General features: G+C 54.1%; 1 protein-coding gene across 7 annotated transcripts in view; it reads left to right on the top strand.

Annotated features, from left to right (window-relative positions):
* STX8 (syntaxin 8) overlaps positions 1 to 13,338 on the top strand; it is a 358,471-nt gene that overhangs the window by 326,666 nt on the left and 18,467 nt on the right. For 2 of the 7 annotated variants that reach the window (XM_005582878.3, XM_074018582.1), the window contains exon 8: positions 3,557 to 3,729. In XM_005582878.3, the coding sequence (XP_005582935.1) occupies positions 3,557 to 3,624 (68 nt within the window). In that variant the 3' untranslated portion in view covers positions 3,625 to 3,729. Of the gene's footprint in view, positions 1 to 3,556; positions 3,730 to 5,434; positions 7,246 to 8,844; positions 9,502 to 13,338 lie in introns of those variants that run through there. The other 5 variants (XR_010582270.2, XR_012425279.1, XR_012425280.1 and 2 more) reach the window with 5 other exon arrangements.

Below are 13,338 nucleotides of genomic sequence, written 5' to 3'. Positions count from 1 at the left end.
GGTGGCCTGATCCGCTTTACATTTTGAAAAGCTTGCTGTAGCCCCATCATGGAGCCGGGACCGAGGAAAGCTGTCCCTCACTGCGGGGAGCCAAATCAGGGATGGCAGTGACTGTGGATGCCTTGAGGCCTCTTCCCTTGGACTTCACGCTCGGGGTGTACGAACTAAAACCAGATGTGTGTTTTCCTCTTCCCAATCCGTTGTTGTTCTTGATCTCTTCTTGTCACTTGTTCCGCTGTTCTCATAATCACCCTGATTTGACAATTCACGGTCATTCGTATGGGCCTCTGCTCCGGGTCATCAGAGCCTCAGTGTGGAGCCTGCCTTGCTGCAGAGAGCTTCTGGGCCCAAGTGTCCTCCCAACTGCGATCCCACCGGAGCCTCAGGAGCAATACCTCTTCCTAAAACACCTCTCATCCTCTCCCTCATCTCCTCAGCTGCCGGCCCCTCCCTCTCATCTTAGGGTGAGCCCAGGCCCTGGAGTGCCAGGGATTGCCCCCTCCACCCATCCCCGCCTGTGCCTGCCTCCTCATTCCCATTATCTTCTGCTGTTGTGCAGCGTAAACCTTCACCCAGCCAGGACCAAGTTGTCGGCCAAACACCACACAGGCACCAGAATAACCGAGAACTAGTGATGGTCCTGCCCAGGGGAGCTTTTGGTCAACCTGAAGATGTTTCTGGAGCAGAAATCAGTGAAAAGATTTGTTCTTCTGCTTCTGGCAAAAAGATAGACTAAGATATTCTCACATACACACACATACACACAGACACACACCTAACCCTACCTTCTCGCTGCAAGCATCTTGAAATGTTAGGTAAAATAGTGTAACGCCACCCACAAATGTTAATGCAGAACTGAATTTACAAGGAAGAAAGACAATCCCTAGACGAAAGAAACGAAGAGCGCATTGAAAGCCAGCGCCTAAGTGGACGAACTGATGCTGCAGATGGGCCATTATCAGTCACCGTGATGGAGAGCAGGAGCTAGCAAGCCTCTGGAAGAGGCCAGGTCGTAAACGGTTTAGGCTGTGCAGACCACAGACGGTGTCACATCTTCCTTTACTTTTTTGGCAGCCCTCTACAAATATAAAAACCATCGTTAGCTCATGGGTTGCACAAAAAGCACACCTAGATTTGGCCCATGAACCAAAGCTGGCAGAGCCTTGAGGTAGACTAGGCTGAGGTTTTCGCCTACAGGAAGACGGGGAGAAACCCTGGGCCCCCGAGAGAAGCGTCTCTCAATAGATTGGATCATCAGAGAAAGAGCCCATATTAGACAAATTCAACCACAGTCACAGGTAGATAACAAAGTAGCTTGCTGTACTTTTTTTTTTTCTTCTTTTCTTTTTTTTTTTTTTTTTTTTCAAGACAGAGTTTTGCTGTTGTTACACAGGCTGGAGTGCAATGGTGGGATCTCAGCTGGCTGCAACCTCCGCCTCCCAGGTTCAACAATTCTCCTCCCTCAGCCTCCCGAGTAGCTGGGATTACAGGCGCCTACCACCACACCTGGCTAATATTTTATATATATATATATATATGTATGTATGTTGTTTGTTTGTTCTTGTTTTTGTTTTTTGAGACAGAGTCTCGCTCTGTCGCCCAGGCTGGAGTGCAGTGGCACTATCTCGGCTCACTGCAAGCTCCGCCTCCCGGGTTAACGCCATTCTCCTGCCTCAGCCTCCTGAGTAGCTGGGACTACAGGTGCCCACCACCATGCCCGGTTAATTTTTTGTATTTTTAGTAGAGATGGGGTTTCACTGTGTTAGCCAGGATGGTCTCAATCTCCTGACCTCGTGATCCGCCCACCTTGGCCTCCCAAAGTGCTGGGATTACAGGCATGAGCCACCGCACCTGGCCTATTTTTTAAATATATTTTTAGTAGAGATGGGGTTTCACCATGTTGGCCAGGCTGGTCTCGAACTCCTGACCTCAGATGATCCGTCCGCCTCAGCCTCCCACAGTGCTGGGATTACAGGCGTGAGCCACCGCACCCAGCCACTTGCCATACCTTTTTAAGTCTTCTCCATATTCAAAACCATGATAAAATGCCTCCATGGGTTGAGCTTAAGATTGATACGACCTGATCCACACTGAACCCTGAGGATCTGGGGAGGGGATTCAGGAAGTCTGTAAACTTGGACAGAAAAGCAAATTGCACTCTTATTTTCACAAATGGCTAATTGAAACAGCATTTTCTTTGCTCATGAATGTATGCCACAGACTACAGTAGTGTTGAGCAGTCCTGTTGGCCACGCAACCACGTGACCCTGCACACGTGGCTCTCCCTGTTACTTTCTGAAGCATTTTCATGGACCTCTCCTCCTCTGCTACCCACCTCCCTCGTGGGGCCTTGGCAGGTCAAGGACTCTTCAGTGAGCAAACTTTTCTTGAGTGCTTGCTTTGTAGTAGGCGCTCCCCATCTGTGTTACGCTGCACCTTGTCTCCGCTGGTACCTGGCGCGTGGTTAAGCACTCACTGTTAAATACTAGGCAAGCGAACACGGGAGACAGTGAGCTCACTGCACTAAGTGAGGGCTGTGTTCACTGGGGCCCACTTCATCAGCATCAGGTGAAGGAACAGGCAATGGTCAGTCCAGGCGCACGACCCAGAGGAAGCAGGGCAGGGCTGGCAGGCAGAGCGGGACCCGGCGTGGGCTGGCGGGGAGGGCCCGTGCTCTCCAGCCAAAAACGTCAGGAAATGAAACTAGCAAATACTAGCAGAAAAAGTGTGTATTAAAGCAAGCACCTCTATCTGTGAATATTTGTAGAAATGGGTGACTTAAGGATCGTAGACTCAAGACAAGGTGAAGCCATGTGGAGAATGGAGAAATGGGTTCTAGAAAGTTCTCCTGGCCGGGCGCGGTGGCTCAAGCCTGTAATCCCAGCACTTTGGGAGGCCAAGACGGGCGGATCACGAGGTCAGGAGATCGAGACCATCCTGGCTAACACGGTGAAACCCCGTCTCTACTAAAAAATACAAAAAACTAGCCGGGCGAGGTGGCGGGCGCCTGTAGTCCCAGCTACTCGGGAGGCTGAGACAGGAGAATGGCGTAAACCCGGGAGGCGGAGCTTGCAGTGAGCCGAGATCGCACCACCGCACTCCAGCCTGGGCGACAGAGCGAGACTCCGTCTCAAAAAAAAAAAAAAAAAAGTTCTCCTAAGCCCTTGGCCTTATCAATGCGTCATCAATGCATAAACTGATTGGGTAGCAAGGGTGACTGTTGTGAGCAGCTTTTGCCCTCCCCTGTGGTCCACGGTGTTCACAGATGCTATGGTTGTACACAGAGTTAGGGGCATAGCGGGCACCCCGTCCTGGCCTGAGTGCTGCCTGGGGAGGCCTGGCCACACCCAGGCCCCTGCCTTCTGCACTCACCATCCTGCAAAACCAGAGCTGTGCAGCAGCAGCGCCCCAGGCCGCCGACCACCCCTCTCCGCCTCGTACAAGCCGAAGGTTCAGAGGGAACTGCATCCCTCTGACTCTCTGCAGACACTCAGAATGTGTGAAGCTTTTCTGGCAGGAATCATTAAAAGTAGTATTTTCTGCTCCTCTTTTTCAGGGATGATCATGGTGATTTTACTGCTGCTCGTGGCTATCGTGGTGGTTGCGGTCTGGCCGACTAATTGATGGCAGTAAAGAGACCACCAGCTGTGACGCCTGCCAATGACAGATACAAGCCCAGCACCCTTTTGGTACGCAAAACCTGCTCTCAATAAATTCCCCCAAAGCTCCGACCCCTTGTGCATTGCTTCAGTAAAGACTTAAAGCTCTGGCCGGGCACGGTGGCTCACGCCTGTAATCCCAGCACTTTGGGAGGCCGAGGCGGGTGGATCACCTGAGGTCAGGAGTTCGAGACCAGCCTGACCAACATGGAGTAAACCCCGTCTCTACTAAAGATACAAAAAAAAGTAGCTGGGCGTGGTGGCAGGCACCTGTAATCCCAGCTACTCGGGAGGGCGAGGCAGGAGAATTGCTTGAACCCAAGAGGTGGACCATTGCACTCCAGCCTGGGCACCAGAGCAATACTCCGTCTCAAAAAAGAAAAATAAAGCAAAGACTGAAAGCTCTGGAGAGCTGCCTAGAGCACCGGGCCCAGCGTGGCCCTTTGGGTTTTGACTTGGGTCATTTTGGTGCTGGCCAGAGGTCCCTTGGGGTCCCCTGCCTCATGGCGGCCAGTGGTTTCTGGCCACCCCGCAGTCCTCTGGGCATCCTGAGGCCACTGGATTAATAGGCAGTTTGAAACCTTGACGTCCGGCCTGCTGTGGAAGCCACGTGTCTGTGCAGGAAATGGGTGTACATTCAAGGCCACGTGTGTCCAGGTAGTGGGGAAGGAGTGAGGTGAGGGCTGTGTCTGAGCGTGGAACCACAACCCTGCTGCCCTGCCCCACCCGAGTCACCCCGCCAGGCTCAGCACTCCTCCTAGGGGTGCCAGCCGCCACTTCACAGAAATATTCCTTTGGGAACTGCCATTGGCCCCGGAAGCACCTTCTTTTTCATTTCCTTGGTGACAATCAACTCTCATCTTCCAGGGCTGACACATCTTTATAAGCAGCCGGGATCAAGTCTGTGGAATAAGGCAGGTGGGGCAGGAGGTGGTCACACTGGAAAGCACTGTGGAGGGTTCAGAGGGATGAGATTGCAAAGTCAGGAGAACACGCTGTTACCTGGCGCCTCGCCTGGCTCCGACAGCCCCGTGTGTGTTCGCGCAGCGCATGTGTACGTGTGTGTGTGTCTCAGAAAGGGCAGACAGATGGGGCAGGCCTGCGGAAGACGCCAGGCCCATGGACGGCTGAGTTCGTGTTAGCAGGGGTCAGGGGGCCAAGCACCTTGTGCTCTCTCTTATCCGCGTAGAAAGCAGGCTGGGCCAGCTGGCCTTGCTCTGCCCTCCCTGACGAAAGGGGAAGGAATTAGGGTTGATGATGGGTGATTTCCAAAGCACAAGATTTCACTGAGAAGAAGGTAGGGGATTCAGAGTTTCTGGTGGATTTGCTCAAAAGGGCATGACCTGAAACCCCCCGTGGACAGAGACACCAGAGAGAGCGCCACGTGTAGCCTGGTGTAATGTCATTTCCTAGGGACTGGGGGCTCCAGGGGTCCCGGGAAGACCTAGGGTCTGGGGGCCCAGACACCTGCCCAGCTCTGACCCCCGCAGACAGGAAAGCCACCGACCGTGGTCTCTCTGGCAAAGGACAAGGGAGCTTTGGAAGCTCTCACGCCACAGGGACATGTGCGGCCCAGAAGCACACCCATTGCCTCTGCTCACAGCTCACTGGCCAGAACTCGTCACCTGGCCTGCTTCACCATGAGGGGACCAGGAAATGTCTGGAAGGCCAAGAGCCTGAAATATGCAGTGAATGACCCTAATGACAACCACACCACTTACCAGCTCAGAGACCACGGGCAAGTTACCTTCCTCTGCCTCTGCTTCCTTGTCTAGGGCATGGAGATGAGGTGTCCTTCCTATTCACAGGGTTGCTGTGAGGACAGAGTGAGTTGGCACACACAAGCACAGAGCGCCCTGCTTGGCTCCGCTGAAAGAAAGTTCCTTCTGGCTGAGGCGGGCAGATCACCTGAGGTCGGGAGTTCGAGACCAGCCTGACCAACATGGAGAAACCCCATCTCTATCTCTACTAAAAATACAAAATTAGCTGGGCGTGGTGGCGCACGCCTGTAATCCCAGCTACTCAGGAGGCTGAGGCAGGAGAATCGCTTGTACCGGGGAAGCGGAGATGGCGGTGAGCTGAGATCGCGCCATTGCACTCCAGCCTGGGCAACAAGAGCGAAACTCCATCTCAAAGAAAAAAAAGAAGTTTCTTCCCCAACCCAAGCCTAAGCCCAGTGGGCCAGATGCTTCCAAGTCTACATCCTGGGGATCCTGCCACATGCTTCCACCTAGTGCAATAGGACGGACTGTTGTGAGGATGTGAGCGTGCACCAGGGCCCAGGAGAACCGCTCTCCTGCCTCTACAGAGCCTGATCCCTGCTTCCAGGAGCTGCCAACACATGCAGACCCAGGCTAGCCTTGGGATGTCGAGGCCCTTGAAGCAGAGTTAGAAGAATGAAATGGGCTGCGTCGATACAGGAGGTGCGAAGGGCTGAGAGGATAAAGAGCAGAGGCAACAGTGAGGATGAGCCATACCACCGGGGACCTGGATTGTCACAGGAAGGAGGAGGAAGGGAAGCGGGCCTGTTGTAGGTGCATGTGTTCCTGAAGGACAGGAGCCACGCTGGACAGAGGACCAAGGGCTTCTGGCTGGTAAGTCGCCCTGGGATGCGCCTCTTCGTCGGGGTGGGGTGGTTGCTAACGGATCATCCAACAGCAGATCAAGAATCTGTAGTGCCTCATCTTCCAGTCTTGCGCGAAACCCCAAATCTCTACAAACAGCGTCTCCTTGGAGGGAGCCCCCAACTTTGGGGCTCAGGGGAGGCGGCATTGACAGTCTGTTTGACTTTCTCACCTCCTCTTGACTTGCTCAGCACGGAGCCCCGGCAACTCGTGGGGGCGTCTTTGAACCAGAGCCACAGAGTCCTGGCTCAGTCAGACTGAAAGGCCTTTTCAAGCAAAACACTGAGCCGATGTCTGCACACAGCGGCTTCTGTTCTTTTGGCTGAATGGGCTCTAGGCCCGACCCCAGCAGTGCTAGCTGTGTGACCCTGGACAAGTTACTTCACTTCTCTGGACCCACAGGCAGGGCAGGGCAGATAAAAAGCTACCCAGTAGGTTAGAATGCACGGACCTGCCCTCCAGGCTTTGGGCAGCGCAGGCCACACAGGGTGGCAATGGGCCAGGCAGGAAAACCCCGGCTCCCCTTTGCCTTCCTCAAGGGGTGGGTGACATATGAGACTCCCACCCCAAGCAGGCCAGAAGTGGCAAGCATACCCAAGTGGCTGGGATGCGTCCCTTTTGGGGATTTGATGCCTCAAGAGCCACCCTAGAGAGCGTGGCTAATGTAAAGATGGCATTTTCAAGCATGGTTTGAAAGGGTTGGCTTTTCCCCCCTCAAAGCTGCCAGGACCACAGTCCTGGGTGACCCACAGTGAGTGCTTTGGAGTTGGCTGGGCAAGCCTAAAGCCCTCTCTCCAAGCATAAAGAAGAAAGGCAAGGCAGGGCCTTAGTAGCCACCAACCTCGGGTGCCTTTTCAATGAAAAGAAACGTGATTAAAATAACAGTGTAAGTACTGTTTAACTTAACCGATTATTAATTATAAGCATTTTAACTCTTGATACCATATAAAGAAATCCAGATACCTGGGTACAGCTGGTCCTTCTGTTCCATTTAAACTTCATTTTTATTAGTAACTGTAACTAAACCTTAGTTATCATTAGCCCCAGGGTGGATAGCTCCTTTCCAAACCCGCAGGGCCCCCGCCTGGGCACGGCCTCCACCAGTCATTTGTGACTTTGATAGGGAAAAATTCTTTCTCTGCTGCCTGCAGCCTTCGGCCTGGCTGGGATTGGGCTTTTTCCATGAGCTAGATCCCTGAAACTCTCCTTCTACATGGCTGATGCAGGTTCCCAATGGCCCCTCTTCAAAAACTGCTGGCAGTTCGAGACCAGCCTGGCCAACATGGTGAAAATACAAAAAATTAGCTGGGTGTGGTGGCACGCACCTGTAATCCCAGCTACTCAAGAGGCTGAGGCGGGAGAATCACTTGAACCCAGGAGGCAGAGGTTGCACTGAGCCAAGATCGTGCCACTACACTCCAGCCTAGGTGACAGAGGGAAACTCTGTCTCAAGAACAAAATAAAACACAAAATAAAACCTGCGAGGCTCCCTCCTGACTAGTCAGAGAGAACTGCTGGCTGGCCAAACAGCTGCATTGTTCCTCCTAGTCAGGAAAGAGTGCCTTAGCCTCCTTAGAATTGTATGCCCTGCTTCTTGAGGTTCACAGTGACACTGACATCTTAAGCAGAGACTAGTTAAGGATCATCTCTTAGCTACTTGGATTTTCTAACCCAGCCTTGTTGAAATTAAGTGGGGTTTTGCCCCTTATTTTAAAAAGGGGGCCAAGACCCATCTTTCCTCCGATTGCTTCCTACAATTTCACAGACTTCCTCCCAACTCCATGTCAATAACAAAAGACACTGACCTCTTTCCAGAAGGGACTTGCCGTCCCGCTGAGGCTCCAGTCAGATAAAGCAGGCGTGTAATCCGTCCATATCCTCTATTTCTTACTGGCTCCGTTATTCTTTTCATTCCCCATTTTTCTTGGCCTGTTTCTTATGTGTCTTTATTTAGTTTTAAGACGAGTGGAGAAAGAGATGTCTGTTCAACAAAATCTGAAACCGAGGGGTGTGTCTGCCACGAGTGGGCATCCCATGCCAGGGCGCTGTCTCTGAGAGGCGGAGCGGGAATGGGCAGGGGAGAGCCTTATGAATGAGTGAGGCTCCCCAATGGCAGCTCGGATGGCTGGGCAGACCCCACGAAGCTCTGACACCCGCAGGGCTCTGACGTAGCTGCCCGCCCACCATCAGGCATTTTTTAATGGATGGCACTGGCTTCTGGGTCCCTGATGGCGATCACCCAGCTTCCTTGTGACTCAGCATTCCCGTCTCTAAAATGGGCTTTTCCCACTACCTTGGGCCAGTCCTTAGCAGCAACCCAGCTTATTTCCTGCATTGAGTTTTGGCAGATGCCCTCTCTCCCCAACTAGAGCATAATGTCCTGGAAGGCAGAGGGGCTGGTGACAGTACATGTTCTAATGTGTCTCTGGGCAACAGTGTGTTTCCTTCTGGCCTTGGGCCTGGGGCTGCAGCCACCCTCACACGGCCTGACTGTGGTGGCGTCCCAAAGGAAACGCGGGCTCTCAGACACACACCTTTTTAAATTTTTTTTTTTTTTTTAGTGGACAGAAAAAAGCCACATCATGAAAGTCCTTGAGAACTGGACCCTTGACCTAAAAGGACGAAAGCTGAGAATGAAACTGCCTCAAGTGCATCACAGGCCTCTTAGTCCAGTCTCTCGGTGGGTCTTAAATGCCACCAGTGGCCCCGCTGGCCCCGGGGACCACCGGAGACCCCTGAAAAGGCTTGTGTTTCTCCTTAGCCTGTCTGACCAGCTGAGACCTGGATCTCATCCCTGCCCACCCGCTGTCAGGCACTGTCATTTCAGCAGGAACTTACACCTGAGACTGGGACAGCCAGAGACCACTCATGTATCTACCTGCCCTGGCTTTGACCCCAGGCTCTGACAGCCCAGCTCCCTTCCGCAGAGCCAGACCCCCGAGGCGGCAGGGCTGGCCCTGTTTCTTCCTGAGCAGAAGCGAATGGCATCTCCAGTCAGCTCGCTCACAGCAGCGAAGGGGGCTCTCCATACCTTCCAAGGAAGGGCCTGTTGAGCCTGCGTTGCTGAGGGGCTAGACCGGGCCCATTGCTGAGGCTTGCCTTCAAAACAGCTGGGTGCAGAAATTATAGCTTCCTGGTGACGATCGGCCCCACTTTTCATGGCAACACAATATGTTCCTAATGACTGAATTGTTTGTTTAATAAAGAAATCACAACCATTTGGAGGTTTAAATATAGCCTCTCAGAAACCAAGTGAGCTCAGCTCTTGGTGGCTGCGTGATGCTGGCACTGGCCCAGTGTCTGCACCGCACGAAGCCTTTAGCAATCGCTTGGAAAAAAATATTTTGCAAGATCTCTTTCACGAACCCTGCTGTAGTTTCTTGAGTCTACTTGGCTTTCATAGAAGCGGCCAGTTATGTAAAAGTCAGAAACTACCTGCAGGTTCTGAATCAAATGGAGAGGGTCAAAGGTGGCTCTCCGCCCCGGGGGTTGCAGGCAGGGCAAAGTGGAAAGGGACCCCTTTCCCTTCTCTCCGTCCTGGAACTCCAGGGAATGGCAAGGATGGGTCCCTGGAGTGGGGTCCTGCAGCCTGCAATAGACTGTCCCATTCCAGAGCCTTTTAGTTCAAAACAGCATTCACGGCCAGCAAGCCCCTGGGACATTCCAAGCAAAACTGCTCTTTTCCTGCCTTTTAGGGGGTTAGCGCTCTGTCTCTGAGGCTTTGGGTAAAACCCGGGCTCTGACTTGCCAGGGAGTTCTTCAGCCTGAAGCCATAGTCCTCAAACTCCATCCTTCCCCTACCTCCCCACACACCCGCCACCCACAGCCCAGGCCACCAATCAAGACTGCGAGACGGCACAGTGTACAAGAGTTTATTTAATGATATCTGAATTTAGTTCTATCATGTGAGGCCCACGTTACAAGTTCCATCTGGGTCCATTACAACTCTAACCACCGCCCCCCCCGCCCCAAAAAAAAGGAAAGAAACTTAAAAAAAAAATCCACAACTTTTTCCATGTCATTAAATATATTCATATATAATAACCATAATATATTAGTATGCATCGGAAAGGGACATTGACGCAAACAATACGTCGTGGTCACAACTAAACATTTACAATTCTGAGTGAACAGAAATCCAAAACACAGGAGGGGGCCGAGGGAGGAGGGGAAGTGCATTTGGGAGGAGGGAATGGGAAGAAACGTCCAATGACAGGAGTGGGACTGGTTTGGCTTTTGGCAGGGGGCGAGACCCCACAAGTACACATTTTGATCCCCCCGGGTGTGCCGTGGCTGTGGCCCACAGGAATGACTTGTCCACGCACCATGGCCCAGTGGCCCCATCAATGGGTCTAGTCTGTCCACACTCTGGGCTTCAAGGGGGCGTCCTTTAACTGTTGAGAGCCTAAGCATCTTTCACTTTCCTGAAGGTAGGAACCATTCCCCAGTCCCTTAGGGTCTCTTCTTGAGTTCAGTCTCATTCCAACCTGGGGCAACTCCAAGAAAGTCCGTACCCTTCTCCAGCATGCCGCGAATAAGGCAGAGTTCCAGGGCCTTGGAGCAGCTCCCAGCCTCCCTGGGTTGTGACCCCAGGTGTCCATTCCTCCCACCTACAGGCCCCTGGGGATGCTGCCTCCTGCCCTGCTTTCCAAGGACAGATGCAGTGGGCAGAGACCAGCCAGCAGGTGAATCCCAGGGGCAGCTCTATGTCCTCCCCCGCAAATCTCCGGCATTACTGCGCGTCCGCAGAGCAGGCGGCTGTCAGGGACACCAGACCACCCAGCTGCTAAGAAAAAGGACAGCTGGGGAAGCCGTTTCAAAAACAAAGACTAATCTGGTATGTTTTTCTTCAAACACCTACATAGCACAATTCTGGTTAATACACTCTTCAAAATCTAGTTCCGTTTTACATCCCTTCCTAACTGTACAAACCGGAACACCTCAGTTCCCATTTCCCTCTGCTCCTAGGCGTGGGGCTCAGGAGTGGAGGACCGCAGAGGCCGGGGATTGCAGTCGGGAGTGGTGGGCTGGGTTCGGGCTGGGTGCGTGGATAGGAAAGGCAGCTCGTGATGACCATACAACCCCAACCATGACCTGGCCCCTAGCCTGGTGAATCTGGTCACCCTGACGCATTCCCCAAGGGCCAGGCCACTGGGTGGACAGCCCGTGGCCTTTGGGGTGCTGAGCTGAAGGGAGGGGCGGGACACTGGCTGAATTTTCCACAAGATGCCTTGTTGCTTGGCGCGTCGCTGGCTCCGTTGCTGACGGGGCCTCAGAAACCACAAGTGCAAGCCCCTCACAGGACACCGGTGAGACCCAGACCCAGGGTGGGATATCGTGGGCCTGCCACAGCCTTTCTGGGCAGGGTGAAGAAACCACACTGGCATAGACAGAAACAGGACAACCGCCCCAGCAGCGTAGTGCCTTGTGATGCCAATGGCACCCAGCAGACCACACTGGGCATCCGAGGGGCACTGACAGCTTGGAGAGGGGCCCTGTCTTGCAGCCTTAGGCTGAATTCAGGGAAGCCAAATGCCCCTTCCCCGGGCAGGTCTGTCTGCTCCCTGCCCCTGAGGCACCTCTGCCAGTCTGTCCTGGAGTCTCTCCAACCACCCCGAGGCAGCCACAACACCTTTCTACCACCTCTTCAGAGCAGCCAAGGCCTGCCTTCCTGGAACCTGGAGCTGCCATCTGGCAAGTCCGTCCCTGTGTCCCCCACCACTTTTCTGCCCCCTCTGAAGATGTGATAGTCCCCATGCCCTACCCCACCCCGGGCTCCTGTTCTCCAGCCCAGATGCCAGTGTCCTCAAGAGGCAGTGGCCGGGGGCTCAGTGGTCACTCCCCCAAAAGCACCTCCCGGGATGCACAGGGATTGGGCGGGTGGGCTGCAGAGCTGGAGTGCGGTGAGGGCCAGCGTGGCCCCTGGTCAGAAAGTCGGGCTCTGGAGTCTGAGCCCCAGTCCTGCCACCAATTTGCAGCATGACCTTGGGCACGTGTACTCCAGTCTCCTTGCTGGCGACAACGGGTCCCTGTCCCACAGGGTTGTCATGAGTACAAGCTGGGAGCATGTGGGTAAAGTGCCTGGCACACAGCAGGTGCCCAATAAATGGCAGCCGTGATGCGGGCAGAAGCGGGGAAGGCAGAGGGAAGCCACACCACCGGGGGCCGAGCTTCATACTTGGTATGACCCTTTTGAGCAGCCAAACTCTGGCCGGGAAAGTGAAACCAATTTCCTGACTGTGAGGGGAGCCAGGCCTCTAATTCAGTGCGCCGGGTGTGAGGATGTGGGCCAGAGGCCCTGGCAGTGCACAGAGCCCAGAAAGGCGAGGAGCCAGGAGGCCCGAGGGCACAGGAATGGACCCAGTGTGAGGAGGTCGGAACAAAAGGGGCTGCCTGCTTGAGGACAGTGTCCCTAGGAGATTTTGGAAGGAGGCCTGGGGCACAGTGGAGGGCACGGGCAGACTCCACAAAGAGGCTGGCTGGAAAGGTATGGTCGTCAAGGTGTGGCCCAGGCCAAACCAAGACAGCTGTAGGGGGCAGGCCCGGCAGCCTCTGTGCCTTTCCTTGGAGAAGCCAGTATGGCCTCCTTGGCCCCCAGGAACCTGGTCATTCCTGCACCCCCACCCACCCATGGCTCAGGCACTCTGGTACCTCGCTGAGCCAGCAAACCCCATCCCAGCTCAAGCAAGCCCCCTGCCCCAAGCCAGGCCCAAATGCCTTCGCAGCCTGCAGACTCCAAGCCCATTCAGGCCCTTTCCAGCTGTTGACATTGCTGAGGGGCCTTGCGGGAGCTGATGTCATTACATAAATAGTGTCACTGCCCTAAACCCAGCCAGTGCCCCTTCCCCCTCCCCTGGAAAATGTCATAAAAGGGGCTGGTTCCAAGTTTCCAAAAGGAAACTCTCTGGGAGGTTTTGCGTTTGCGATGCCTCCTCCAACAGGCAGCTCCAGCATGAGGCGGTGACCACCCGGCTTGGGCTTCTCAGGGGTGTCGCTGGGCCCACTGCCCTCTGGATGGGCCAGAATCCTGGGTGAGCCCCACGCTGGGCAGAGGC

This window comes from Macaca fascicularis, chromosome 16 (genome assembly GCF_037993035.2).
Source record: "Macaca fascicularis isolate 582-1 chromosome 16, T2T-MFA8v1.1".
NCBI classification, from domain to species: Eukaryota; Metazoa; Chordata; class Mammalia; order Primates; family Cercopithecidae; genus Macaca; species Macaca fascicularis.
Note: the sequence above shows the minus strand (reverse complement) of the source record. Positions and strands in the feature narration are given on the sequence as shown.